Consider the following 26,533-nt stretch of genomic DNA (forward strand, 5'->3'; position numbering starts at 1 on the left):
TCTTTTGCCTTATTTATTAGCTGCCTGTGCACATCTCCGGCCATTGCACTGATACGTCTTTGTCACTGTTTGTTTGGATAGACTGATTTCTTGAAACCTGCTAACGTTCGTGGGACACTCAAGTTCTGCAGCATCAGTGAGACACCCTTTCACAAACTCCCCTTCCTAAAAGGGTTTCCCAGATTGCGCAATTCTTAATGCGATTTTAAAACTTGCTTGCAGTGAAGATATAGTGTGGTTGTCATTCTGGAAAATTGAAAACAGTACATTGTACAGCATACAGTAAAATAGACATAAATGTAACACAAGAAACTAAGAAGTATCAGCTACTCTGACGTACTGTAAAATCGAGTTGATGTGTCTCATCCATTTTCTTAAGGACATTTAATTTTGCTTGCCGTTCTTCACTGTTGAGTACACTATACTCGTCTTTGTGATATGTACTGTAGTGTCTTTCAATTGAAAACTTACGTTGGCTGCCTATTATTCGGTGGCACAGCACACACTGAGTTTTCACCAATGGCTACAAAAAAGAATTGCAGTACCCAGTCATTTTTAAACAACTGAGAACATAGATCTACATCTACATACATACTCCGCAATCCACCATACGGTGCGTGGCGGAGGGTACCTCGTACCACAACTAGCATCTTCTCTCCCTGTTCCACTCTCAAACAGAACGAGGGAAAAATGACTGCTTATATGCCTCTGTACGAGCCCTAATCTCTCTTATCTTATCTTATCTTTGTGGTCTTTCCGCGAAATACAAGTTGGCGTCAGTAAAATTGTACTGTAGTCAGCCTCAAATGCTGGTTCTCTAAATTTCCTCAGTAGCGATTCACGAAAAGAACGCCCCCTTTCCTCTAGAGACTCCCACCAGAGTTCCTGAAGTATTTCCGTAACACTCGCATGATGATCAAACCTATCAGTAACAAATCTAGCAGCCTGCCTCTGAATTGCTTCTATGTCCTCCCTCAATCCGACCTGTTAGGGATCCCAAACGCTCAAGCAGTACTCAAGAATAGGTCGCACCAGCGTTCTATAAGTGGTCTCCTTTACAGACGAACCGCATCTTCCCAAATTTCTACCAATCGACCAAAGATGACCATCCGCACAACTGCCATTACATGCTTGTCCCACTTCATATCGCTCTGCAATGTTACGCCCAAATATTTAATCGACGTGACTGTGTCAAGCGCTACACTACTAATGGAGTATTCAAACATTACAGGATTCTTTTTCCTATTCATCTGCATTAATTTACATTTATCTATATTTCGAGTTAGCTGCCATTCTTTACACCAGTCACAAATCCTGTCCAAGTCCTCTTGTATCCTCCTACAGTCACTCAACGACGACACCTCCCCGTACACCACAGCATCATCAGCAAACACACACATTGCTATCCACTCTATCCAAAAGATCATTTATGTAGACAAAAAACAACAGCGGACCTACCACATTTCACTGGGGCACTCCAGATGATACCCTCACCTCCAATGAACTCACCATCGAGGGCAATGTACTGGGTTCTATTATTTAAGAAGTCTTCGAGGTACTTACATACTTGGGAACCAATCCCATATCCTCATACGTTAGTTAGGAGTCTGCAGTGGGGCACCGAGACAAACGCTTTCCCAAAGTCAAGGAATATGGCATCCGTCTGATACCCTTCATCTATGGTTCGCATGATATCATGTGAAAAAAGCGCAAGTTGCATTTTGCAGGAGCGGTGCTTTCTAAAGCCGTGCTGATTCATGGAGAGCAACTTCTCTGTCTCAAGGAAATTCATTATATTCGAACTGAGAATATGTTCAAGAATCCTGCAATAAACCGACGTTACGGATATTGGTCTGCAATTTTGAGGATCTGCCCTTCTACCCTTCTTACATACAGGCGACACCTACTCTTTTTTCCAGTCGCCCGGGACTTTACGTTGGGCAAGAGATTTGCGATAAAAGCAAGCTAAGTAAGGAGCCAATGCAGTAGAGTACTCTCTGTAGAACCGGAATCCCATCAGGACCTGGCGATTTATTTATTTTCAACCCATTCAGCTGCTTCACAACCCCAGGGATGTCTATCACTATGTCCTCCATATGGGAATCTGTACGAGGCTCAAACGGTGGTATGTTTGTACGATCCTCCTGCGTGAAAGATTTCTCAAATGCTAAATTTAGAATTTCAGCTTTCGTTTTGCTGTCTTCGGTTGTCAGGCCAGACTGATCAGTGAGTAACTGGATGGAAGCCTACGACACGCTTACCGATTTTACGTAAGACCAGAATTTCCTTGGGTTTTCAGCAAGATCTTTTGCTAAGGTATGACGGTGGTAGTGGTTGAATGCTTTGCGCACCGCTCTTTTTACAGCAGCACGAATCTCTAATAACTTTTGCCTGTCCTCAGTCTCCCGATCTTTCTTGCACCGTGAGTGCAACTGCCTTTGCTTCCTGAGCATTCTCCGAATTGCGCTGTTAAACCACGGTGGGTCTTTCCCGTCCGTAACCCACATTTTCGGCACACACTTGTCCAATGCGTGATTTATAATGTGTTTAAAATTTGCCCGTAATAGTTCCACGTCCATCGTACCGGAAGTCAATGAAGTCGATTCATTTACTAAGTGGGATGCTAACAACTGCTTATCTGCTCTTTCTAGTAAGAATACTCTGCTAGCCTTCTTGACGGACTTTTTAACTTTCGTAACCATAGTCGTAATGACAACATCATGATCACTAATCCCTGTCTCAACACTGACACCATAAATAAGGTCTGGTCTGTTTGTGGCTACCAGATCTAAAATATTTCCATTACGCGTTGGCTGTCGATTCAGCTGCTCAAGACAGTTTTTGGATAATATGTTGAAAAGTAATTCACGCAACGGCTTGTCTGTACCACCTGTAATGAATCCATAGAGATCCCAGTCTATACTACGTAGGTTGAAGTCGCCTCCGACTAATATTGCATGATCCGGGTACTTCTGCGATACAGAATGTAGACTCCCTTTGAATGATTCTAGAACTGTTACGGTGGGACCTGGTGGCCGGTAATAACACCCCACAATTACCTTTATTTCCCCTAGCCCTGTTAAACGTGTCCAGTAACTTCACTATCACACTCTACTTCGACCTCGGTAGACACAATATTTTTGTCAACTGCATTGAAGACACCACCTAGTATGGTGTCTAATCTGTCTTTCCGATACACGTTCCAACCCTCACTAAATATTTCAGAACTTTCTGTCTTGGGGTTCAGCCAGGTCTCAACCCCGAGAATAATTTGCGCGCCACACACTTCCTGGAGGGCAGTAAATTCAGGAACTTTATTCTGAACACACTGAAAACTTACTGCTGATATCTTGATAGCTGAAGTGTCTTTACACAGAGCGCGTCCTGATTTCTCTGCCTGCACGTCGACTGGTGAGCGTTCATCAGGACACCTCGCACTACTGCCTAGCCTAAACAAAACCCATGTGCATGCCACAAGTACTCTGCTACCCGAGTAGTCAATGCCTTTGTGTAGTGCACCCCTGACCTATCTAGGGGCGTCCTAAAATTCCCCACCCAAAAGTGGAAGTCTAGAAATCTGCAGCCAAGACCGTCACAGTCGACGAAGCCTCTGGTTGAGACCCTCCACTCGGCTGCAAACAAATGGACCCCAATCTACTCTGGGAACGATGCTGCAAATAGAGAGGCCAGCGGTCTTCACCAAATCCGCCAGCCGCCCGTACGAACTGAGGATCGCCTCAGAACCCTAGCGACAGGCATCATTGGTGCCAACGTGAGCAACTACTTGCAGGCAACTGCGCCCCGTACGCTCGATAGCCGCAGGCAAGGCCGCCTCCACATCTCGGATGAGGCCCGCCGGCAGACAAACAGAGTGCACGTTGGAATTCTTTGCAGCCCTGTACGCTGCTTCCGTAAGGGGCTCCATTACCCGCCTAACGTTGGAGCTCCCAATAACCAGCAAGCCTTTGCCCCCGTGTGCCTGCTCGGGCCCTGCTGAAGGAGCGGTCACCTGCCCACTGACTGGACGAACGGGCGAGGCCAGCCTCCACATTGGCCCTCCGCCTAGAGAGACGCGAATGCGTTGCAGTCCGCCACTCGCCCTGAGGTGAGTCCTTTGCTTTTTCGCAGTACCTGCCATTTCTCAGTACTTCTGTCAAGGTTTTGGACACCAGGGCTAAACGGGACTGGGTGTGTTGCCGTCTTGCTTGTACCACATAAACAGGGAAATGGAGCCGCCGCCGTTCATTTAGGACAAACGTCTAATAACAGATGTGACTGTCGTTTGCTGCCGCACATGTGCGCACATGATCAGCACATCCGCATGTCTGCACACTCATTTCCACTTTGACCTTTTTAATACATGACACATGGTCGTGTGACTGTTTTCATTTCTGAAGAAGTCCAAAGTACGATACATGTGAATGTGATGCTTTCAGTTTATCTTGTTCTCATCGTGACAGCTGGTTAGTCCAAAGACTGTGTTTATGCATACATTTTCTGGGAATTACCTTTTATTTTGAGTAAAGAGGTCCACGTGACAGTTTTAGATTATGCTCCGGTAGCGCCGAAAATAAGCTGTTGCGATCCCGCAGTTGCTATACTCAAATTCCTATGTTTCATGCTGTCCATCCACCCTACACTTTTCGTCAAACTCTTTTTCCGCGCCCTTTATAATGTTGTTGGATGGCAAACCTCGCTCCACCAGCACTGCTTAAATTATTCATTTCTTAGGTGCGTTATGCATTATCACTGAATGACCGCCAACCCGGACGTCCGCCTACATTCCGCCAAGCGTCAGCAGCTCGTGGTCTTGCCGTAGTGTTCTCGGTTCCCGCGCTCGGAGTCCCGGGTTTGATTTTCGACGAGGCCAGGGATTTTCTCTGCCTCGAGACGATGTTGTGTGTCCATCATCATGTCATCATCATTGGCGTCAACTGAAAAGGATTTGCAGTACGGCGACCCAACTCCCACGCGTGGGGCCTCCCGCCCAACAATGCCAAATGATCGTATCATTTCATTCCGCCATGTCACTAGAAAGCCAGCACACTATCTACAAAATCACGAAACCAGCACCATACTTGAATAGTGACACATTACTGATTGTGAGCACATTCAGAGATTAATCACAAATTCACGTGGTAGTAATGCAGAAGCCGAGTTGACTTTTCCGTTAATTCCCCGTGTAATGCAGCCCACAGACCTTTGTCGCTACCTCAGCGAATGATTGTTGCCGCTAGCGCCGAGGAAAGTTGAAATTTTAAACTCTCCCGCAAGGACCAAAGACACTCTAAAGTTAGTACATACTCACAGCACTGCGTTGGGCGAAGTTCGAACATAATGTACGAGGTAGGACTGGCAGCTTGCATTACCAAATACAATTTTTTCTTCTGTTTGACACAGTTGCACTCAAAGATTTTGATTTGTGGGGGCAATTTCTACATAACATGGTCCATCTCAAACACGTGCCTGCAAACAATTTATAGCTGTTGATGTGATCTTCACAAAATGTTTCATGCCAGAAAATATTAGATGTTTCCCATTAGTGTAAATAACATTGGACTCTGTCGTTGCAAATACTAATGTACAAAGCAATTAGGGCACGCGTATATAATAGCAATAACTGGTATTTTTATATTTGTACGGATTAGTAACGCTTATTCAGGTTCCAGTAACGTTACTAAGACAACTGGTGTAAGTTTCATCTAAACGTACTTGTTGTACAATATACTGAATACGACACTGCAGAGCCCGTGTTATTCCGAATCACAGTGTGAAGTTCCGCTGCTTAAGCTTGCGTCTCCAGTGGAACAGGCACTACGGCGGCTACAGCGTGTGCTCGTACATCTGTACAGGTGAGGCATTTTACCTGCAAGTCGTTTGCCTGATGTCGGCGAATAAATACGATATTGCGACCGGTCGCGATAAGCGGGAAACACGGCTTCGAGTCCCGGTCCGACACAAACTTTCACTGTCGTCATTCCACTGTACATCTGATGGTTGTCCGTATTCGCGACTGCGGAAGCGTTTCTCGTATTTCATAGCACCTGTAGTCGCCGCTTCGCCCGTTCCTTCGGAGGTGCACAGGAACTTTGCATCGTAATTCTGAATACCACAGGCACTGTAATAACGCAAGTAAATTCAATGTTAGTGCGTATCTGTAAAGATAAGATTGTGGCGGTAACTCTGTCATTGACGCAAACTTCCGATTACCCTTCCAGGAAAAAAACTCAAATGTAAATACAACGCATCGAAAGAAGCAGAGCAATGGGCAATTCCGTTGAGTTTTTAGTACTCAAAGCGACATCAGTGAACCCCTGTATCGTAGATCGTATCTCTGCGTAGCAACGTAAACAGAGATCGCAGTTTGGTTCGCACTGCTAAATAATTTAAAAATATATTTGGATACGGACAGTTGTACTTTGGGCGGTGTCCATTATCGTTCATAGCCTTTCGACAAGCAATTACACAAAAGTTTCGTTTGTCTGGGACCAGAATAGCAGAATAGCAGAATAGCGGCTTTTGCGGCCGTCCTGAGCGGGCGCGCTGTGGCGCTTCTGTTTCGGTTTTACGACTTTACGTTCAGTCTCTGCGTTACAGTGTTGTGTAAAACTGATTCTGGTGATGCAGCATTTTAGTTTCCTTGTTTTCCCGAGCTGTTAACTGCTGACATGGCAACCACGTTTCCCAGAAAGCTTACCCCAAGATTTGGATTTGACAAAGCAGGCCGTAATGTTCAGCCAAGTTAACTGGAAACTCGTGACTGGATCGTTGACGTTATTGGCGTTACTTCGGACCAGACGCACACTGCTTATTATAACTTGGAGCAATACTGCTTTTTTGTGAAGCTGCTTTCCTCGTTGGTGCTGGAACGGATTTTGCAGAAATTTGAAGGAAAAGCCGAATTCCGCCATCGCGATAATTCGGTGAGTAGAGTTACCATTTCAAATGCTGATGTTGATTATAAACAAGTCAGAGAATTTAATTTGCCCCCTGAGGTAGAAAACTGCTACTTAAAAGACGTATTATCTAAATAAGGTGACATCAGGCAAATTTGTAATGAACGATGGTCAAGCCAGCATAGATTTGTTCTGTCGATATGCATGTCAAACAGAACATTCCATCTCACATTTTGGTTTGTGGCTACAAAGCGCACGTTATATACAATGGACAGACTTTGATTTGTCACATATGAAAGTGGGCATCTCCGGCAAAACTGTCCAAAAAAAGTGTTTGTATTGCAGAATAATTTACTACAGCGTAAAAGGTTATCACTGGCTGATCTTGTGACCGAAAATCAATGACGGGCGGTCACCTTTCCAGCATTACGGGAAATGTGGACGAAAGGCCACAAAATACTCTTGAAGCATTTCCACCTTTACTCAGGAAAGACACTGCAGACAATCCGGCTGGAAAAAGTAGTATAGCCACTAACAAGAGACGTCGAACTTGTAACGGCAGTAGCACAGATGAAGAAGGTATCAGCCTGTCGCTGAAAGCTGTAGGTGACATTCAGAAAACAGTACTGCGAACTACTGTTTCAGACAATATTGTCAGCATAGATTCAAACTCTTGAGTCAAGTGCATCAGTAGACAAATCGAACCCGCCACCATCACCGGAACAGGTCAAAGTGACACTACAGCCCCACTCTGTAGCGCTGGGCGCGCTGGTAGATGGCAATGCGCTCGTCTCGGTGACGCCACAGCCCCGCGCTGCAGTAGCCGTACGTCGACCAGCGCAGACAGATTCACTCGCAGATGCAACTGAAACCAAACGTGACGAGGTAGCGAGTGATTGTCAACAACAGGCGACGTCACAGCCCAAATCCCAAGGCGAAGAAGCGGAGTTTTACAGCAATAACACACAAACAGCAAACGAAAGTGATCATAGAAGTGACGGGGCGTTGGAAGAACGTTCGCAAACTGCGTGTGCGCCGCCTTTGGCAGACGAGACGAGATGGTGGCACACGACTGCCCCTCAGATCCACCGACACCGCCCTCAGTGGAAAACTGCTCAGGGGGTGGGCGGAGCAGACATTCGGTGAAGGCCAGACTCAATGCAAATCGCAAGAAAAGTATAAAGAAAGGTTGTAATGCAAACCGGGACGGTGGTCTCCAGTCAGATTCTCAGGAAGTATCCGGCATGGAGTGGCATCAAATGATAGACTAGCGGGAAAAGAGGTCACTCCCCTATGTTAGTCATATACGATTACCACGCTAAACATTAATAGGATACAGTCGGATGTTAAAATAGCTGCTCTGAAACAGTTTCTGTATGAGTCAGCGACGGATATTGCTCTCCTACAGGAAGTGGTATTCCCACAATTAAATTTGTCCAGTTACGTCGATTTTTACAGTATTTCCACTGAAACGAGTGTTGCACAGCCACTTTAGTTAGAGAAGGCATCCCCGTACATAACGTTGATAAATTAGAATCGGGATGAGGTATTGGAATAAACGTAGCAGGAGTCACTATAGTCAGTTCATATGCTCCTTCTGGCAGCAGTAATAAAGCTGCAAGAGCCACATTCTTTATTGAAAGCGTCATTTCTTTACTGAGGAAACACCCCCTCCAACTTAATAGGGGGAAATTTTAATTGTGTATTGAGTCGAAAGGATCAAATCCCCAACTTCAATTACTCACGAGACTTGAGACATCTCGTTGTTGATTTAAAATATGCGTGGGAAATAAAATAACCAACAATGGTGAACTTCACTCATTGTTGCGAATTAATGTAGTAGAATTGACAGAATTTACGTGACGGAAAATTTAGCAGATAAAGTACTGAAAACAGAAGCTGTTCCCGTTAGTTTTTCCGATGACAGTGTGTTGTTGACCTGCGTAAATTTAACACCACAACCTACCAGAAGAGTAAGAAGCCAGTGGAATCTAAATATTTCGTTATTATCAGAAGAAGACTTAGAAGATGCCCTGACCAGAGCTTGGGAAATATGTCTCCGTTCACTGACCAACTTTCCAAGTGTGATAGAATGGTGGACCCAACGAGCGAAACCGAAGTTAAGGAAAGTTTTAATATCTTTCAGTATAGATATGGCCAGAGAAAGGAAACAGACTGTAGAATTCTACTACAGCGTGCTAAGGGAACTCTACGATCAGACAGATGCAATTCCTACAAGATTAAAAGACATCAAGCAAATAAAAGCAAAATTATCAAGTCTGAAACGTAAGTAACTGGAGGGACTTGAAATGAAAAGCAAAGCAGAGTCAGTCACTGAAGATGAGACTGCTGCACTGTACCACCTTGTCAGACACGCCAAGAATAGTAGTAGTTTCGTGGATGAACTTCAGATCGATGATGGTACCATATTCACCACCCAGAAGGAAATAGAGAGATCTCAGTGTATTATGAACGTATGTATGCGTCAGGGGAAACAAACGAAGAAGAATACGATGAGCTCTTTGGTGCATATCTTCCACGAATATCGCGAGGAGATGATAACATTTCTTCGGACATCACCAAGGAAGATGTATTGGAAATCGTGTGCAGCTCCCCCGCTAGGAAATCTCCAGGACCTGACAGACTGCCCATTGAATTCTATAAACGATTTTGGACCCTAATAGGAGAAAGTTCACCGAAATTGTCAATGAAGTCTTACAGGGGAAGCCAGTGCCTGCAGAGTTGAAACAATGCAAAATCGTGTTGATCCCGAAGAACACAGGCTGCAAAAAAATAAGTAACCTACGGCCGATTTCGCTTTTAAATTCGGATTATAGAATTATAGCTCGAGTAATTAACAAGCGCTTTACACCATGCACCGCCGACATCATAGGCCAACAGCAGACTTGTGCTTTCAGAAGGACGATTTTACAAACTGCGGCTTTGTGTCGCGATGCCATTGCGCTAGCGCAGGCAAGTGACATAAAATGTGGACTGCTTTTCATAGACGTCCGTAAGGCATTTGATCAAATTAATCACAAATACCTGATAGAGACAATGCGTCGAATGGACTTCCTGCCAAAAACCATCGACATCCCCGAGAACGTGGCTATGGGCGTTACTGCACAAATCTCTGTTAGCTGTCAACTGACAAAAAAAAATTGAAATAAAAAGGGGTGTTACCCAAGGAAGCCCCTTATCCATGCTCCTGTTCGTTATATCGCTGGAACCTCCCCTGAGACAGCCACAGCACAGGCTGACAGGCATTACCATTAGTAGCGGAAAAGCATCCGGACCAGACGAGATACCCTTAAGATTCTACAGTGATTATGCTAAAGAACTTGCCCCATTTCTATCTATTTATCGTAGATCGCTGGAAGAACGTAAAGTACCTAGCGACTGGAAGAAAGCGCAGGTCGTTCCCATTTTCAAGAAGGGTCATAAATCAGATGCGAATAATTATAGGCCTATTTCGCTTACGTCAATCTGTTGTAGAATAATGGAACATGTTTTGTGTTCTCGTATTATGACGTTCTTAGATAATACAAATCTCCTTCATCATAACCAACATGGATTCCGCAAACAGAGATCATGTGAAACTCAGCTCGCCCTATTTGCCCAAGAAATTCACAGTGCCGTAGACACTGGCGAGCAGATTGATGCCGTATTCCTGGACTTCAGGAAGGCATTTGATACGGTTCCGCACTTACGTTTAGTGAAAAAAATACGAGCTTACGGAATATCGGACCAGGTTTGTGATTGGATTCAGGATTTCCTAGAAGAAAGAACACAACATGTCATTCTTAACGGTTCAAAATCTGCAGATGTAGAGGTAATTTCGGGAGTACCGCAGGGAAGCGTGATAGGACCTTTATTGTTTACAATATACATAAATGACTTAGTTGACAACATCGGTAGCTCCGTGAGGCTATTTGCAGATGACACGGTTGTCTACAAGAAAGTAGCAACATCAGAAGACTCGTACGTACTCCAGGAGGACCTGCAGAGGATTAATGCATGGTGCGACAGCTGGCAGCTTTCCCTAAACGTAGATAAATGTAATATAATGCGCATACATAGGGGCAGAAATCCATTCCAGTACGATTATGCCATAGGTGGTAAATCATTGGAAGCGGTAACGACCGTAAAATACTTAGGAGTTACTATCCGGAGCGATCTGAAGTGGAATGATCACATAAAACAAATAGTGGGAAAAGCAGGCGCCAGGTTGAGATTCATAGGAAGAATTCTAAGAAAATGTGACTCATCGACGAAAGAAGTAGCTTACAAAACGCTTGTTCGTCCGATTCTTGAGTATTGCTCATCAGTATGGGACCCTTACCAGGCTGGATTCATAGAAGAGATAGACATGATCCAGCGAAAAGCAGCGCGATTCGTCATGGGGACATTTAGTCAGCGCGAGAGCGTTACGGAGATGCTGAACAAGCTCCAGTGGCGGACACTTCAAGAAAGGCGTTACGCAATACGGAGAGGTTTATTATCGAAATTACGAGAGAGCACATTCCGGGAAGAGATGGGCAACATATTACTACCGCCCACATATATCTCGCGTAATGATCACAACGAAAAGATCCGAGAAATTAGAGCAAATACGGAGACTTACAAGCAGTCGTTCTTCCCACGCACAATTCGTGAATGGAACAGGGAAGGGGGGGATCAGATAGTGGTACAATAAGTACCCTCCGCCACACACCGTAAGGTGGCTCGCGGAGTATAGATGTAGATGTAGATGTAGATGTGGTAGGCGCTTACGCTGACGATGCAGGCGTAATCATCAGAGACCAAACAGATGTGACGCAACTAGAGATGGTACTTGCAAAATACTGTTCCGCATCAGGTGCCGAGGGTAAATGGAAACAAAAGTAAATTTCTAGATATAAAGCGGCTTGCTAACTTGCGCATTGAGTGGGCGAACCATGTTAATGAAAGCAAAGCCCTTGGAATAGCATTGACAACTTCCCTTTTAAAAATGATCGCAATAAGTTGGCGGGAGGTGGCAAGAAAAATCAAGGGAGCTTTGATTGAAAACTGTCAACGTAGCATAGACCAGTTCAAGAGAATACTGTTTATCAACACGTATATTTTATCCAATGCCTACTACATAGCACAGGTTCTCCCCATTCCATCAATGGTGGAGAAGGCGATCATGTCCACTTTAGCAAAGTTCTTGTGGATAGGGGAATTGTTTAGAGTGCCGGTGAAGACAGCAGTTTTGGATCCAAGCAATGGAGTAATGGGTCTGACATAAAGTTTAAAGCGATGGCATTGTATGTTAAACGAACATGGGGCATAATGTGTAACGATCCAGGGTGCACTACAGCGAAACTATACGACATTGTCAGGCCAGAAAGTGTAGAGCCGCCGATAAATATACAAAAAATAAGTTTTAAGCTAAAACACATTCGGGAGTATAATATTGAACTAAGTTATCTCAGCAAAAAGCTTTTAAACTCCAAAAAAGTTACAGCAAAGGTGATTTTAGCTGAAAGACGGAAGCATGAAAATACGGAAAATGAATTCGAGAAAAAACTGAAATATCAGAATCACAATAAGAAATGTGGTAACATGCTCCGAATTGTTTTCAAAAGAATGGGTATTGGTTAGAAACTGGATTCCTAGTAGAGAGGGAATACGTTGAGTTCACGTTCCCAACCTCACCTGCAAGTCGCACATGAAAAATAAATCAGTAGTACAGCAGATACAAGAATGTGACGCCAAACATCTGGTGTGTGATACGAAGGAAGATCTTGAACTCCCCAAGGATGAGTTTAGAAGGCTGGAACTGACAAACATAACAAGGCGGTGAAGGACTTTGCGATGTCGCTGTTCGGGACTGCTCCTCTGTCCACGTAATTTACCCTGGAAGGAACACACGTCAAGGATTTACTGAATGATTAATTTGGGTCCGGGAAATTATGATCAGGAACCTCAGGCTGCAGAAGAGGAAAATGTGCACGCTGAACTGCCACCTGTTGAAGGTAACAGTGAAGGTGCGGATTTGTGCTACTGCTAAAGACTGAATATGATTCCTCATTCTTTGAATGTTGTAATTTATGACTGCAATTATCTGTCACCTCATCTATGTCATTTCTTTCTTTTTGTCCAACAACACAAATCATGGCGGTGGGTTTTCCATTTTCCATTGTAAAGTATATGAGGAGAAACATTGGTTTTTTAATCAGAATAACAAAGTCGATTGGGAAAAATTCAATTTTTATACATATAATAATTATAAACAAGAACCGCAGTGGTAATTATCGTAAAAACAAACAAAGCAGTAATTTTTGCGACATCTTGCGCAACATATAAAAACGGGCGTTCGCAATAAATCTGTACAAAAACATGCCCCATTAATATTTACGAAAATGTTTCTAGTTCCTGATAATTTTGAGGCAAACCAGTCATACTGAATCATGTCTCGGAATATTGGTGACGATGATTGATGGAGAATTATAGAATGAATTTTGATGCAATCTTCCCGGGAATTATTTCACGATTCTGCTGTTACAATGCGCTGCAATTTTGCAAGCGCTTTACGAAATTTTTAACTTGCCTGTAAAAGTAAACATCACAAGTTTGCACCAAAGAAGTGCATTTTTGAGGTATGACTTTGAGACCAAGTAGGCATATTTTCGTCATCTTGAAAAATTGCATCATATGTCTCTGGAATCGTTTCACCTTCCCAAGAGTCAACGAGAAGTAAGTATTTAATCTCCCCGACGAAAGATTTTAAATATTTGCGGAGAAAATCCATGTATAAAACTGTTGTTCCTTTTCCAGACTGCGATGATGTTACGATGACGTTCGTATAAGTATTGCCATAGCCATCTATTAATTAGTGAATACGAGGTCCGAAATGACCGGTCGCTTCTTGTAAGCATATGAAGACATGTGGGAGCAGTTTTCCGGATAATGTTATTGAATATTGTGCGGTATACGAATGCGTCACTTCATTCAAATCCGACTTTTTCACGAAAACTGTTTTACTTACTTTTTCAGTGAGATTGATATTGGTATCCTAAAACAATAGTATTTTTAATATTAAACAATATTCGAATGTGTATGTAAATATATTTTTCTATAATTAAATTTGAATTGATATATTTTACATCGGTAAAAACATTTTGTACGCACAAAACATGTATTTACCTGTTTGGTCAGTATTTATCGCATAATCCTCGTCGTGGTATTGAGGGATTAACCGGCACGTCTGCCGACGAAAGGCATCCGCAGACGCCTGGATGGCCTCCATTGACGCCGCCTCTTTTTTCGAAACCAGTTTCGTGAGCTTGCGTTGTGAAATTCTGTGCTTCTGTTTAAATGCCGTGACCTATCGATCAGACGCCTTGAATTTGAAATCGACGAATTGTGCAGCCGCAGCCAATGTCCATTGCCGTAAATTTTTTGTCGCAACTTGCTGATATTGCTGTCTTGCTTCCACAAAACGGTCGTAGGTCCACGAATCTATCGCCTCAGATTTTAAAAGTGGTGGTACGCGAATGGATAAATTTGTCTTCCATTGTGAAAGATATTCTTTTCGCATCAATTGGCTTTTTTTGCAATGTCGCCAAGGACCTCGTGAGGTGCGCTTTAGCAATATTCACGACTTTGACTTTGTAGGCAAAGGGAATCATGTTACCTTTAAATCTTTTCGGTGACTGTTTATATTCGTCTGGAGACGAATCATTTTGTGGCACTTCGAACTGTTCGTCGTTCTCCTCACATTCTTCGCAATCCTCTTGAGCGTGAATTAATTCCTCTTCAGTTACGAATGTTTCTGCGCCCAAAAGTTCCAGTGTATTATTATAAAGTTCTCCGGCCAATAACATAGCATCGTGAGAGATTTCTTCCGAAGATGTCGATGCAATTAAAATATTTTCCGTCAACAGCTTTTCATAATACACCACTGCGCCCTTCAATCGTAACTTTGATAGGTCACTATGAACGGACTCTTCAGGAACTTCTTCTCCTATTCCAGATGAGCCAGCAACTTCTTCAGTCGACGTGTTTAACCTCGGATCGGAATAACACGTCGAAATTTCCAAACGGACATACGAGACGTCACTTTGCTACTTGTTGCGCGAGAGTCCTTCTAGGGTGGGCCATGACAGAGACCTAACCTTGCCAGGTTGAAAGTCAGTCACCAGTAACCTTTCTTACGCGAGAGTGTTTTTTGATGAATGTGCCACTCATCGTGCAAGATCACTGGGCAGCTGAATCTTATTTTATTTCGGCATGAGATGTGCAAAATATCGGTGCTGGACTGAGATTCGAACTCGGATCTCCCTTTTCGTCACGTCTGATGCCTTTGTGTTGATACTTTCCACCGTTCGCCGCGCGGTCTGCTCGGCTGCCCCCGTCGGAGGTTCGAGTCCTCCCTCTGGTATGGGCGTGTGTGTCGACCTTAGCGTAAGTTAGTTTTAAGTTAGATGATGTGGCGGAGGGTACCGTGAGTACCTCTATCGGTTCTCCCTTCTATTCCAGTCTCGTATTGTTCGTGGAAAGGAGGATTGTCGGTATGTCTCTGTGTGGGCTCTAATCTCTCTGATTTTATCCTCACCGTCTCTTCACGAGACGTAGGAGGGAGCAATATACTGTTTGACTCCTCGGTGAAGGTATGTTCTCGAAACTACAACAAAAGCCCGTACCGAGCTACTGAGCGTCTCTCCTGGAGAGTGTTCCACTGGAGTTTATCTATCATCTCCGTAACGCTTTCGCGATTACTAAGTGATCCTGTAACGAAGCGCACTGCTCTCCTTTGGATCTTCTCTATCTCTTCTATCAACCCTATCTGGTACGGATCCCATACTGCTGACCAGTATTCGAGCAGTGGGCGAACAAGCGTACTGTAACCTACTTCCTTTGTTTTCGGATTGCGTTTCCTTAGGATTCTTCCAATGAATCTGTCTGGCATCTGCTTTATCGACGATCAACTTTATATGATTATTCCATTTTAAATCACTCCTAATGCGTACTCCCAGATAATATACGGAATTAACTGGTTCCAGTTCCTGAGTTGCTATATTGTAGCTAAATAATATGGGATTTTTCTTTCTGTGTATTAGCAGCACATTACACTTGTCTACATTGAGATAAGATTGCCATTCCCTACACCATGCATCAATTCGCTGCAGATCCTCCTGCATTTCAGTACAATTTTCCGTCGTTCCAGCCTCTCGATATACCACAGCATCATTCTCAAAAAGCCTCAGTGAACTTCGGATGTCATCCACAAGGTCATTTAAGTATATTGTGAACAGCAACGGTCCTACGACACTCCCCTGCGGCACACCTGAAATCACTCTTACTTCGGAAGACTTCTCTCCATTGAGAACGACATGCTGCGTTCTGTTACCTAGGAACTCTTCAATCCAGTCACACAATTGGTCTGATAGTCCATATGCTCTTACTTTGTTCATTAAACGACTGTGGAGAACTGTATCGAACGCCTTGCGTAAGTCAAGAAACACGGCACCTACCCGGGAACCCGTGTCTATGGCCCTCTGAGTCTCGTGGACTAATGGCGCGAGCTGGGTTTCACACGATCGTCTTTTTCGAAACCCATGCTGATTCCTACAGAGTAGATTTCTAGTCTCCAGAAAGTCATTATACTCGAACACAATACGTGTTCCAAAATTCTACAGCTGATCGACGTCAGAGATAAAGGTCTATAGTTCTGCACATCTGCTCGACGTCCCTTCTTGAAAACGGGGATGACGTGTGCCCTTTTCCAATCCTTTGGAACGCTACGCTCTTATACAGACCTACGGTACACCGCTGCAAGAAGGGGGGCAAGTTCCTTCGCGTACTCTGTGTAAAATCGAACTGGTATCCCATCAGGTCCAGCGGCCTTTCCTCTTTTGAGCGATTTCAATTGTTTCTCTATCCCTCTGTCGTTTATTTCGATATCTACCATTTTGTCATCTGTGCGACAATCTAGAGAAGGAACTACAGTGCATTCTTCCTTTGTGAAACAGGTTTGGAAAAAGAGATTTAGTATTTCGGCCTTTAGTCTGCCATCCTCTGTTTCAGAACCATTTTGGTCGCAGAGTGTCTGGACATTTTGTTTTGATCCACCTACCGCTTTGACACAAGACCAAAATTTCTTAGGATTTTCTGCCAAGTCAGTACATAGAACTTTACTTTCGAATTCATTGAACGCCTCTCGCATGGCCCTCCTCACATTACATTTCGCTTCGCGTAATTTTTGTTTGTCTGCAAGGCGTTGGCTATGTTTGTGTTTGCTGTGAAGTTCCCTTTGTTTCCGCAGCAGTTTTCTAACTCGGTTGTTGTACCGCGGTGGCTCTTTCCCATTTGTTACGATCTTGCTTGGCACATACTAATCTAACGCATATTGTACGATGGTTTTGAACTTTGTCCACTGATCCTCAACACTGTCTGTACTTGAGACAAAACTTTTGTGTTGAGCCGTCAGGTACTCTGAAATCTGCTTTTTGTCACTTTTGCTAAACAGAAAAATCTTCCTACCTTTTTTAATATTTCTATTTACGGCTGAAATCATCGATGCAGTAACCAGTTTATGATAGTTGATTCCCTGTTCTGCGTTAACTGTTTCAAATAGTTCGGGTCTGTTTGTCACCAGAAGGTCCAATATGTTATCGCCACGATTCGATTCTCTGTTTAACTGCTCAAGATACTTTTCAGATAAAGCACTTGAAAAAATTTCACTGGATTCTTTGTCCGTGCCACCCGTTATGAACATTTCAGTCTCCCAGTCTATATCCGGCAAATTAAAATTTCCACCCAGAACTATAACATGGTGGGGAAATCTACTCGAAATATTTTCCAAATTATCCTTCAGGTGCTCAGCCACAACAGCTGCTGAGCCAGGGGGCCTATAGAGACATCCAATTACCATGTCTGAGCCTGCATTAACCGTGACCTTCACCCAAATTATTTCGCATTTCGGATCTCCGTCAATTTCCTTCGATACTATTGCACTTCTTATGGCTATAAACACGCCTCCCCCTTCACTGTCCAGCCTGTCTCTGCGGTATACATTCCAATCTGAATTTAGGATTTCATTACTATATACGTCGGTTTCAGCCAACTTTCTGTCCCTAGTACTATATGAGCGTTGTGACCGTTTATTAATGAGAGCAGTTCTGGGACCTTTCTGTAGACGCTCCTGGAGTTTACTATTAGCACATTAATATTGTTATTCCCTGTTGCATTTTGCCTACTCCTACCTTGCTGCGTCTCAGGAGGCGTGTTGTCGGGCCTAGGGAGGGGATTCTCTAACCTAAAAAAAACACCATGTGCACTCCACACGTACTCCGCTACCCTTGTAGCCGCTTCCGGCGTGTAGTGCACGCCTGACCTATTCAGGGGGACCCTACATTTCTCCACCCGATAGCGGAGGTCGGGAAATTTGCACCCCAGATCTCCGCAGAATCGTCTGAGCCTCTGGTTTAAGCCTTCCACTCGGCTCCAAACCAGATGACCGCGATCGGTTCTGGGAACGACACTACAAATAGTTAGCTCTGATTCCACCCCGCGAGCGAGGCTTTCCGCCTTCACCAACTCCGCCAACCGCCTGTACGAACTGAGGATGACCTCTGAACCCAGACGGCAGGAGTCATTGGTGCCGACATGTGCAACAATTTGCAGTCGGGTGCACCCAGCGCTCTCTATCACCGCCGGCAGGGCCTCCTCCACATCTCGGATGAGACCCCCCGGCAAGCAGACAGAGTGAACACTGGCCTATTTCCCAGACCTTTCCGCTTTTTCCTTAAGCCTAACGTTAGAGCTCCTAACAACTAATAAACCCCTCCCCCCCGTGTGCCTGCTCGGACCTTGCTGAAGGAGCAGCCACATGTCCACTCACAGGCAGAGCGGGCGATGCCACACGGCCAGCCTCCACATTGACCCTCCGCCTCGTGCGCCGCGAACGCCGCTGAACCCGCGACTCCCCTCGGGGAGAGGGTGGCCCAACCGCGCCCGGTACCCGCGAAGATGTCTCGACAGCAGGGACAGTGGGTGAAGCATGTAACACCTGGGGTGTACCTTGCGACGCACCAGACCCCCCACTGCCGCTACACTCCGAGGCAGCAGCCTGAAGACGGCTGACCGCGGCCATCAACACGCTCAGCTGTTCGCGGACAGTGGCCAGCTCCCCCTGCGTCCGTACACAGTCACACATCCTATCCGTCCTAAGAAATCAATTTACTGTAGAGAGTTAATCAACTTTAACTAGACTGCTAATTCACTAATGGCGGCTGATAGTTGACTTAACTGTGGTTACCAGACACCTCTTGTAGAAAACAATGAAAAAAGCCCTACCTGTCTAAGGACTGTATTGAAAACACTAGCACTGCTGGCACTATGGCTGACTAAAGGGACTCGTGAGATCAGTTACTGCCCTGAATGGTGGTTACAGATAATGCATGAGGTGACTGGCCCGTATCGAACTACGGTGGGTAGAGACAGATAAAGTATTCAAACTGTCCGTGAATATAGCGACATGGTAGCTGCGGCACATGTTGTCACGCTCGAGTGCGCCGTAATGTCGCTCGATTTCGGGAATGCTTTCGATAGGGAGAGTCACCAGTGCCTTCTTGAAACAATGACCGTACTGGATTTTCTGCAATATTTTGTCAAGGTAATTGGTATAATGTTGAAGAACAGCAGTTTGCAAGTCATGATCAGTGAGTGGTCGGCTAACCAGGCAGCTCGCACTCAAGAGTTGTGTGCGCCGAGGTGGTCCTGTGTGGAGGGCCTCGTTCGCCACTGCCGCTGAGGCCCTGCTAGCCGCTCTGCAGAAACTGCTACGAGGGCTGCACGCACGCACACGCACACATATCGCCAGAATATCGTGTGTAGGCCACACACAGGTGATGTGGATGTAGTGATCGTTGGCGACAGCGACTGGGAGAAGGCACTGCAGGTCATCAGCAAATCCGAACTTGCATCAGGTGCGAAGCCGAGCAACATTAAATCACACGTGGAATATCTCTGCAAAACACGGGAGACCTTACTGTGTTGCCCCATATGGAAATTTTTGGTATCAGCTGCAGTTATATATAAATTGTACTACAGCTGCAAACTCTAGGAACATCCTTGCCAGTCTGCCAGCTAGCGCCAAAGAACATAGTTCGAGAAGACTTGACGATATCCAAAAGGCACACTTTTAAAATATGTACGTGGTTTTTAAAGTCAGTGTAGCAAAGGTTTTACCCAAACCACGTGAAACAGCAGCAAGATATCTGTCAGTTCGTGGTAACATTTTCAGGGTAAAGTTTGACACGCTGACTCCTTCAGCAGGAAATGCCCGGGGGTGGGGGGCAGGGGGGGAAGAGAGATTAAATCTCACAATCTCTCAGATGTTGGGAGAATATCACAAGCTGTATTCATGTGTTCCACACACGAGATGCGGAAGAAGACACACACGACCCTGGTGTCTCACTTAGCAGACGAAATTACTCCCACTGTCTTGAATCCAGCTAGAGATGCACGGCTTTTATCATTTTGAACAATTTTGATTCGAACTCTGTTAAACTCTGACCAGAGTTCGCCCGTCGTATATGGTAAAAGTTAGGAACATATACGTGCAATTAACGGAAAAGGAATGCGGAAATGTGGCTGTACAAAAGTAGCTGCATTACAGATGGAAGGTCATTTGGATAAACATCAGCACCCCTCAACTACCAACAAGCGTAAAACCTGCTCGGAAGAGGGCAGTAAACAGGAAAGTAGCAAACAAAGCGAAACTTCAGGCAGTCCACCTTGGTGATTCGCCAACACGTGATAATTGGGACCTGATAGCAAGAGAAGACAGGTTTGTCAGCACTGAGTGGAGGATTTCCGGGGACTTATCAGACAAATGTTGGCCGCGATAACACCAACACTAACTGCAACATCTTGCCTGGCGATTCTTCGAATTCCAGCAAGGTGACATGTCATTTAGAATAAAGAAATGCTGTAAAGTGGCTAAAAGGACAAACAACGTGTCACCTGCTAACAGAAGGAAGCAAAACAACAAAGCAAAACAAAACGCACGCCGGGCACAAGCGGACAACGGGGCGGCGCGTCTCCTCCACTCCGGCCGCCCTGGGTGTGCATCGCAGAGGCGGAAAACTGCAGGACAAACTCCGCAAAATTTTTTAGTACGTATAGTTACGTGAAATAGTGTGCAAACTGAATAGAAAGAGACGTAAACGCAAGAACAACATAATGAATCGTGCTTAACCTCTTTTGTCTTCAACACTATTTTTTACAGAGTTATTCATTTATTTTTAAGGAAACAGAAATCTACACTAAAATAAGTGGATCAGAAGCGCACTTTATTTCGTGTTGAAGGCATCTCGGAGGAAAATTATGTCCTCACGACAGAAGACATGGTACTTCGTAGTGCATTTTATTTTACTTTATTCCGTATGCCACAACTTGCTTTAACCAGAAGACGGGACTGCCCTCATTTCTTCTTTTCTGTGTTACATTCATCGTTATCCGAAGCATCCAAAATGGCAGCACGGAGCTTCCAGCGAGTGGATTGCTCGGAGTTAAGAGAAGACCAACATGGCAAAGAAACCTCGCGAAAATTATGCATTGGATCAGGAAGAAGATACTGCGAAATAAATTGGAAAGCCAACCAGAGTGAACACGAACTTCGAAGCCGTCGCCCGGAGCTGACATAGTTTCTGTGCAGACAGTCTTCCGGATGAAGTACTAAAAATAAAAAAATAAATAATCCACGAAAACAACGGAGTGACTCGGAGTCATGTATGGCGGGAGGCGTCGTGGCCAGGCCCCGGAATGGTTAAAAAATTAAATGAAAGAAAAGGGGTTAAGGGCGCGAGTTTCTAGTCTGCACGTAGTGTGTTCGAATCCGCAACTTACATGAATTTAAATTCGTGATAAAGGTTGCTAGTTAAAAAAGTTGAAATGGTTCCGGCTACCTATGCTGAAGTTCTGGGTTCGTTTCTTACATCCGGCAGTCATTCTCATCCAACAGAAGTAGCAACTCTCCCACATCTGGTAGCCTGGACGAGAGTCGGTACAGGCTGGGCCCTGACAGAGGAGGAGGTCATGCCGGGTCGAAACTCTGTCACCAGTCACCTTTCTTATGCCAGTTTTTTGTTTTGTTTTTTGTTTTATGAATGAGCCAATCGCTGTGCAAGGTCACAGGGGACTTGACTCTATCAGAGCCCGAGATGTAGAAAATATTGGTGGAGCACTCAGATCTCCCTTTTCGTCGCGTTTGATCGGTTTGCAATGATGCATTTCCACTGCTTCATTGTTTCCACTTGCCTGCAAAGCTATAAAGACGTTCGCAAAAGACATGTCTGTGGGGTTCGAATCCTGGCATGTCACTTTAAGTTGCAACATGAGCACAGCAAAATACATGTGAGATATTATTATGATTTTTAATGCCTTTCTGCGCTTTATCAACAATAATGGTGGGTTCCGGATTAGACTCCCTAGTCAGACACGCAGCTTTTCGTCCTATCATGTCAGTTTCAAACATGCCACTCACAGCTACTCGTGAAAGATGATAGTAGTCAACGTGTCTTTATATGTAGTCAACAACTGTGTGTCCAGGGTTCGATTCCTATTCAGCAGAAAATTTTCATAATTGTATTTACAATACAGACATGCGCACATTTCGCTGCTAATGAAGTACAGGGCTATTACAAATGATTGAAGCGATTTCATAAATTCACTGTAGCTCCATTCATTGACATATGGTCACAACACACTACAGATACGTAGAAAAACTCATAAAGTTTTGTTCGGCTGAAGCCGCACTTCAGGTTTCTGGCGCCAGAGCACTCGAGAGCGCAGTGAGACAAAATGGGGACAGGAGCCGAGAAAGCGTATGTCGTGTTTGAAATGCACTCACATCAGTCAGTCATAACAGTGCAACGACACTTCAGGACGAAGTTCAACAAAGATCCACCAACTGCCAACTCCATTCGACGATGGTATGCGCAGTTTAAAGCTTCTGGATGCCTCTGTCAGGGGAAATCAACGGGTCGGCCTGCAGTGAGCGAAGAAACGGTCGAACGCGTGCGGACAAGTTTCACGCGTAGCCCGCGGAAGTCGACGAATAAAGCAAACAGGGAGCTAAACGTACCACAGCCGACGGTTTGGAAAATCTTACGGAAAAGGCTAAAGCAGAAGCCTTACCGTTTACAATTGCTACAAGCCCTGACACCCGATGACAAAGTCAAACGCTTTGAATTTTCGGCGCGGTTGCAACAGCTCACGGAAGAGGATGCGTTCAGTGCGAAACTTGTTTTCAGTGATGAAGCAACATTTTTTCTTAGTGATGAAGTGAACAGACACAATGTGCGAATCTGGGCGGTAGAGAATCCTCACGCATTCGTGCAGCAAATTCGCATATCACCAAAAGTTAACGTGTTTTGTGCAATCTCACGGTTTAAAGTTTACGGCCCCTTTTTCTTCTGCGAAAAAAACGTTACAGCACACGTGTATCTGGACATGCTGGAAAATTGGCTCACGCCACAACTGGAGACAGACAGCGCCGACTTCATCTTTCAACAGGATGGTGCTCCACCGCACTTCCATCACGATGTTCGGCATTTCTTAAACAGGAGATTGGAAAACCGATGGATCGGTCGTGGTGGAGATCATGATCAGCAATTCATGTCATGGCCTCCACGCTCTCCCGACTTAACCCCGTGCGATTTCTTTCTGTGGGGTTATGTGAAAGATTCAGTGTTTAAACCTGCTCTACCAAGAAACGTGCCAGAACTGCGAACTCGCATCAACGATGCTTTCGAACTCATTGATGGGGACATGCTGCGCCGAGTGTGGGAGGAACTTGATTATCGGCTTGATGTCTGTCGAATCACTAAAGGGGCACATATCGAACATTTGTGAATGCCTAAAAAAACTTTTTGAGTTTTTGTATCTGTGTGCAAAGCACTGTGAAAATATCTCAAATAACAGTTATTGTAGAGGTGTGAAATCGCTTCAATCATTTGTAATAACCCTGTAAATCATTATATAACGTCTACGCGTGACCAGAGGTCCGTGTCGATTGGTGTTGGTTTCGAATGCCCATAAGACAACACTTTCGTCTCCTGGGTTTAGTTTGTCATCTCGTTGCTGGTTAAAACTAACGATTTCTAACGTTTGATTGCGCTCAGTGAACCATCCGATTAAGTGCTGCGTTCGAATCTCCAGGAAACACACAACTTTATGGCAGATCATTTCGAGTTTAAACTTGCACACTGTTTGTTACTTTTGACTGAAACCATACTTGAGATATTTCGTCTTTACTTGTTAGATTGCATTCCCGGATAGTAGCGCAGTAAGAAAACTTTCGTCGTGTCATTTAAAGGAGGATGCTGCTTTCTGAGGTTTCATTTATTACAATACATTTGAATTTGGAAGCGTAATGGCTGTGTAATCTCGAATAACACCTTTCCTGGTATTTGCATTATCGAATTATTAATTTGCATCTAAACTGATGGTCGCACAGAGCTGTTGTCTCTTGTGGCCTCATGCAGTGAACATTTTGTATAGGCAAAGACTGTACCGAAAAGAGAGCAGAGGAACAATGTTACGTGGACTGATCACAAATCAGGCGAAACACAATTCAGATCTTTCCATAAAGTTTCTGGCGTGCAGCCGCATAAATTCAGCCTCTTCTCCTAATATTTCGGCCGAACACCGTCCAGCCATCTCCAGAGTGAGCTGTGGTGACTGACGCTGCCGCACTGGCTCCGTTTTTTTAAACCCGAGGACCGAACCACTTAAATTTATGCTGCTGCGCGCCAGAACCTTTATGGAACAGTCCTTACGCCGCAACAACATTAAGATGGACGACAACTGAGATAGTTCAGATGATTTTGAGCATGATAGCACATATTAAATACATGTGCGTATGCTATGAGTTCATAAAATGTCACACACACACACACACACACACACACACACACACACACACAGTTTTTTTATGGGGGTGGTGTTGCCGATTTGGTGTTTGTTATCTCTCACATGTTTTGAATAAATTGTTGTCTGTGTGTCAGAAAGTTTCTGTGTTTGGTGAGGCTGAATGAAGAAAACTGCCGTTAACTGCAGTGAAATTTTTTTGCCTGCATACCAGGAAAGTGTCTGTTTGAAAACCAGGAGACGGAATTCTTGTTGTGTGTGACGTCTGGCAGTGAAGCTGCAGACAGAGACCAGTGTCAGCTGTAAGAAGCGTGTTCTGTAGTGGAGGTGAGCGACTGGTTAGGTGTAGCGTCCCGAGAGCAAAGGAGCTGACTTGCAGGAATGAGTGTGACAAAATGTGGTAATGAAATTCTTTCAGAGGTTGTATAATGCTATTTGTAATGGACGATGAATGAAGATTTTCTTATGAGGGGGGTAGAACAGATTTGCTGTAATTTAATACATCCACACAATTGCGCACTGTTTTGTAGTGTGGGAGGGGGAGTACGGTAGGTTTGTTTCAGGACAGATTTGTATTCGCAACAGTTGTTTCCTCGTGTGACTGTTTTCCTTGTTCTGTGTGTTGTGTGTTTGCAGCAGAGAGTGGCAGTTTGTGTGTTTTGTGCAGGAGCCTCTCTGCAGGGGAGAGGGCCAGGAGGCTGGTCCAGGCGGCTGAGCAGGGGGCAGTGGGGGAGCTGAGGGCGCTGATCGCCGCAGGGGCCGACGTGGAGGCGAGGGGCGTGCCGTGGGGGTGGACCGCCCTGCACTGGGCAGCGCGCAGGGGAGACGTCGGGGCGGCGAGGCTGCTGGTGGGGGCGGGGGCGGCGGTGGACGCCAGGGATGATAATGGGTGGACGCCGCTGCATGTTGCGGCATGCTATAGCCGCGCAGAAGTGGCGGCTGCGCTGCTCGTCGCGGGGGCCGACAGGGGGGCCACAACTGGTGGTGGGCGGACAGCGCTGGACCTCGCCAGGCAGTACAACAGGAGGCGGCTGGTGGAGATGCTGTCATGAGGCAGGCAGTCCAGCGAACTCTGTGCAAAAAAAACAGGAACTGAAAGAGTTTGTACGAGAGCAATATTCATATTTTTTTAAATAAAGATCCAAAAAACTCAATTCCATTGTAACTCGCGAATTTCACCTCTCCTCAAGTAACATACAGCACACACATACTCTAAGGAACGCTGTAGCAAAACCCAGACAACGCCAGATAACAGCAAAATAATTCAGGTAACAACGGACAATCCTTCTCTCAAGAAAAATGTCCCGAGTAAAACTTCCAGACTAAACTTGGCAAAAGTCAACAGTTCATTGTGAACAATCACAACTGCTCTATAATATCTGATCGCTGAAAAGTATTTCATACCAGTCAGCAAGGTGCTGCATCAGACTATTCTAATTTGCAACATACCCAGATTAATGCTATATCAGTTCTATCACCAGAATTCTCGCTCCTGATACCAGACTCAATTTACTTCTCCATATTCAGCAAACATTCTACTCTACCGTACCTGTTGTGTTTAATAACAATGACATAGTAGTAGCAGTATTCACACCACATAATGCGACTATCATCTGGAACCATACAGTCAGTGTACATTGAACTAAACACAATCAGACCACAACATGACACGCATACAAAATGTGAAGGAAATCCTCTCTATCTGGTACTGTTGTCTCTACTTGACGTAAAAG

At 44.8% G+C, this 26,533-nt stretch overlaps 1 protein-coding gene across 1 annotated transcript in view; it reads left to right on the forward strand.

Annotated features, from left to right (window-relative positions):
* Positions 1 to 25,852, forward strand: part of LOC124553525 (ankyrin repeat, PH and SEC7 domain containing protein secG-like) — a 48,800-nt gene extending 22,948 nt beyond the window's left edge. The window contains exon 3 of the mRNA XM_047127375.1: positions 25,468 to 25,852. Coding sequence (XP_046983331.1) covers positions 25,468 to 25,852 — 385 coding nt within the window. The remainder of the gene's footprint in view (positions 1 to 25,467) is intronic.
* Positions 25,853 to 26,533: the final 681 nt, after the last annotated feature.

This window comes from Schistocerca americana, chromosome 11 (genome assembly GCF_021461395.2).
Source record: "Schistocerca americana isolate TAMUIC-IGC-003095 chromosome 11, iqSchAmer2.1, whole genome shotgun sequence".
Taxonomy (NCBI): Eukaryota; Metazoa; Arthropoda; class Insecta; order Orthoptera; family Acrididae; genus Schistocerca; species Schistocerca americana.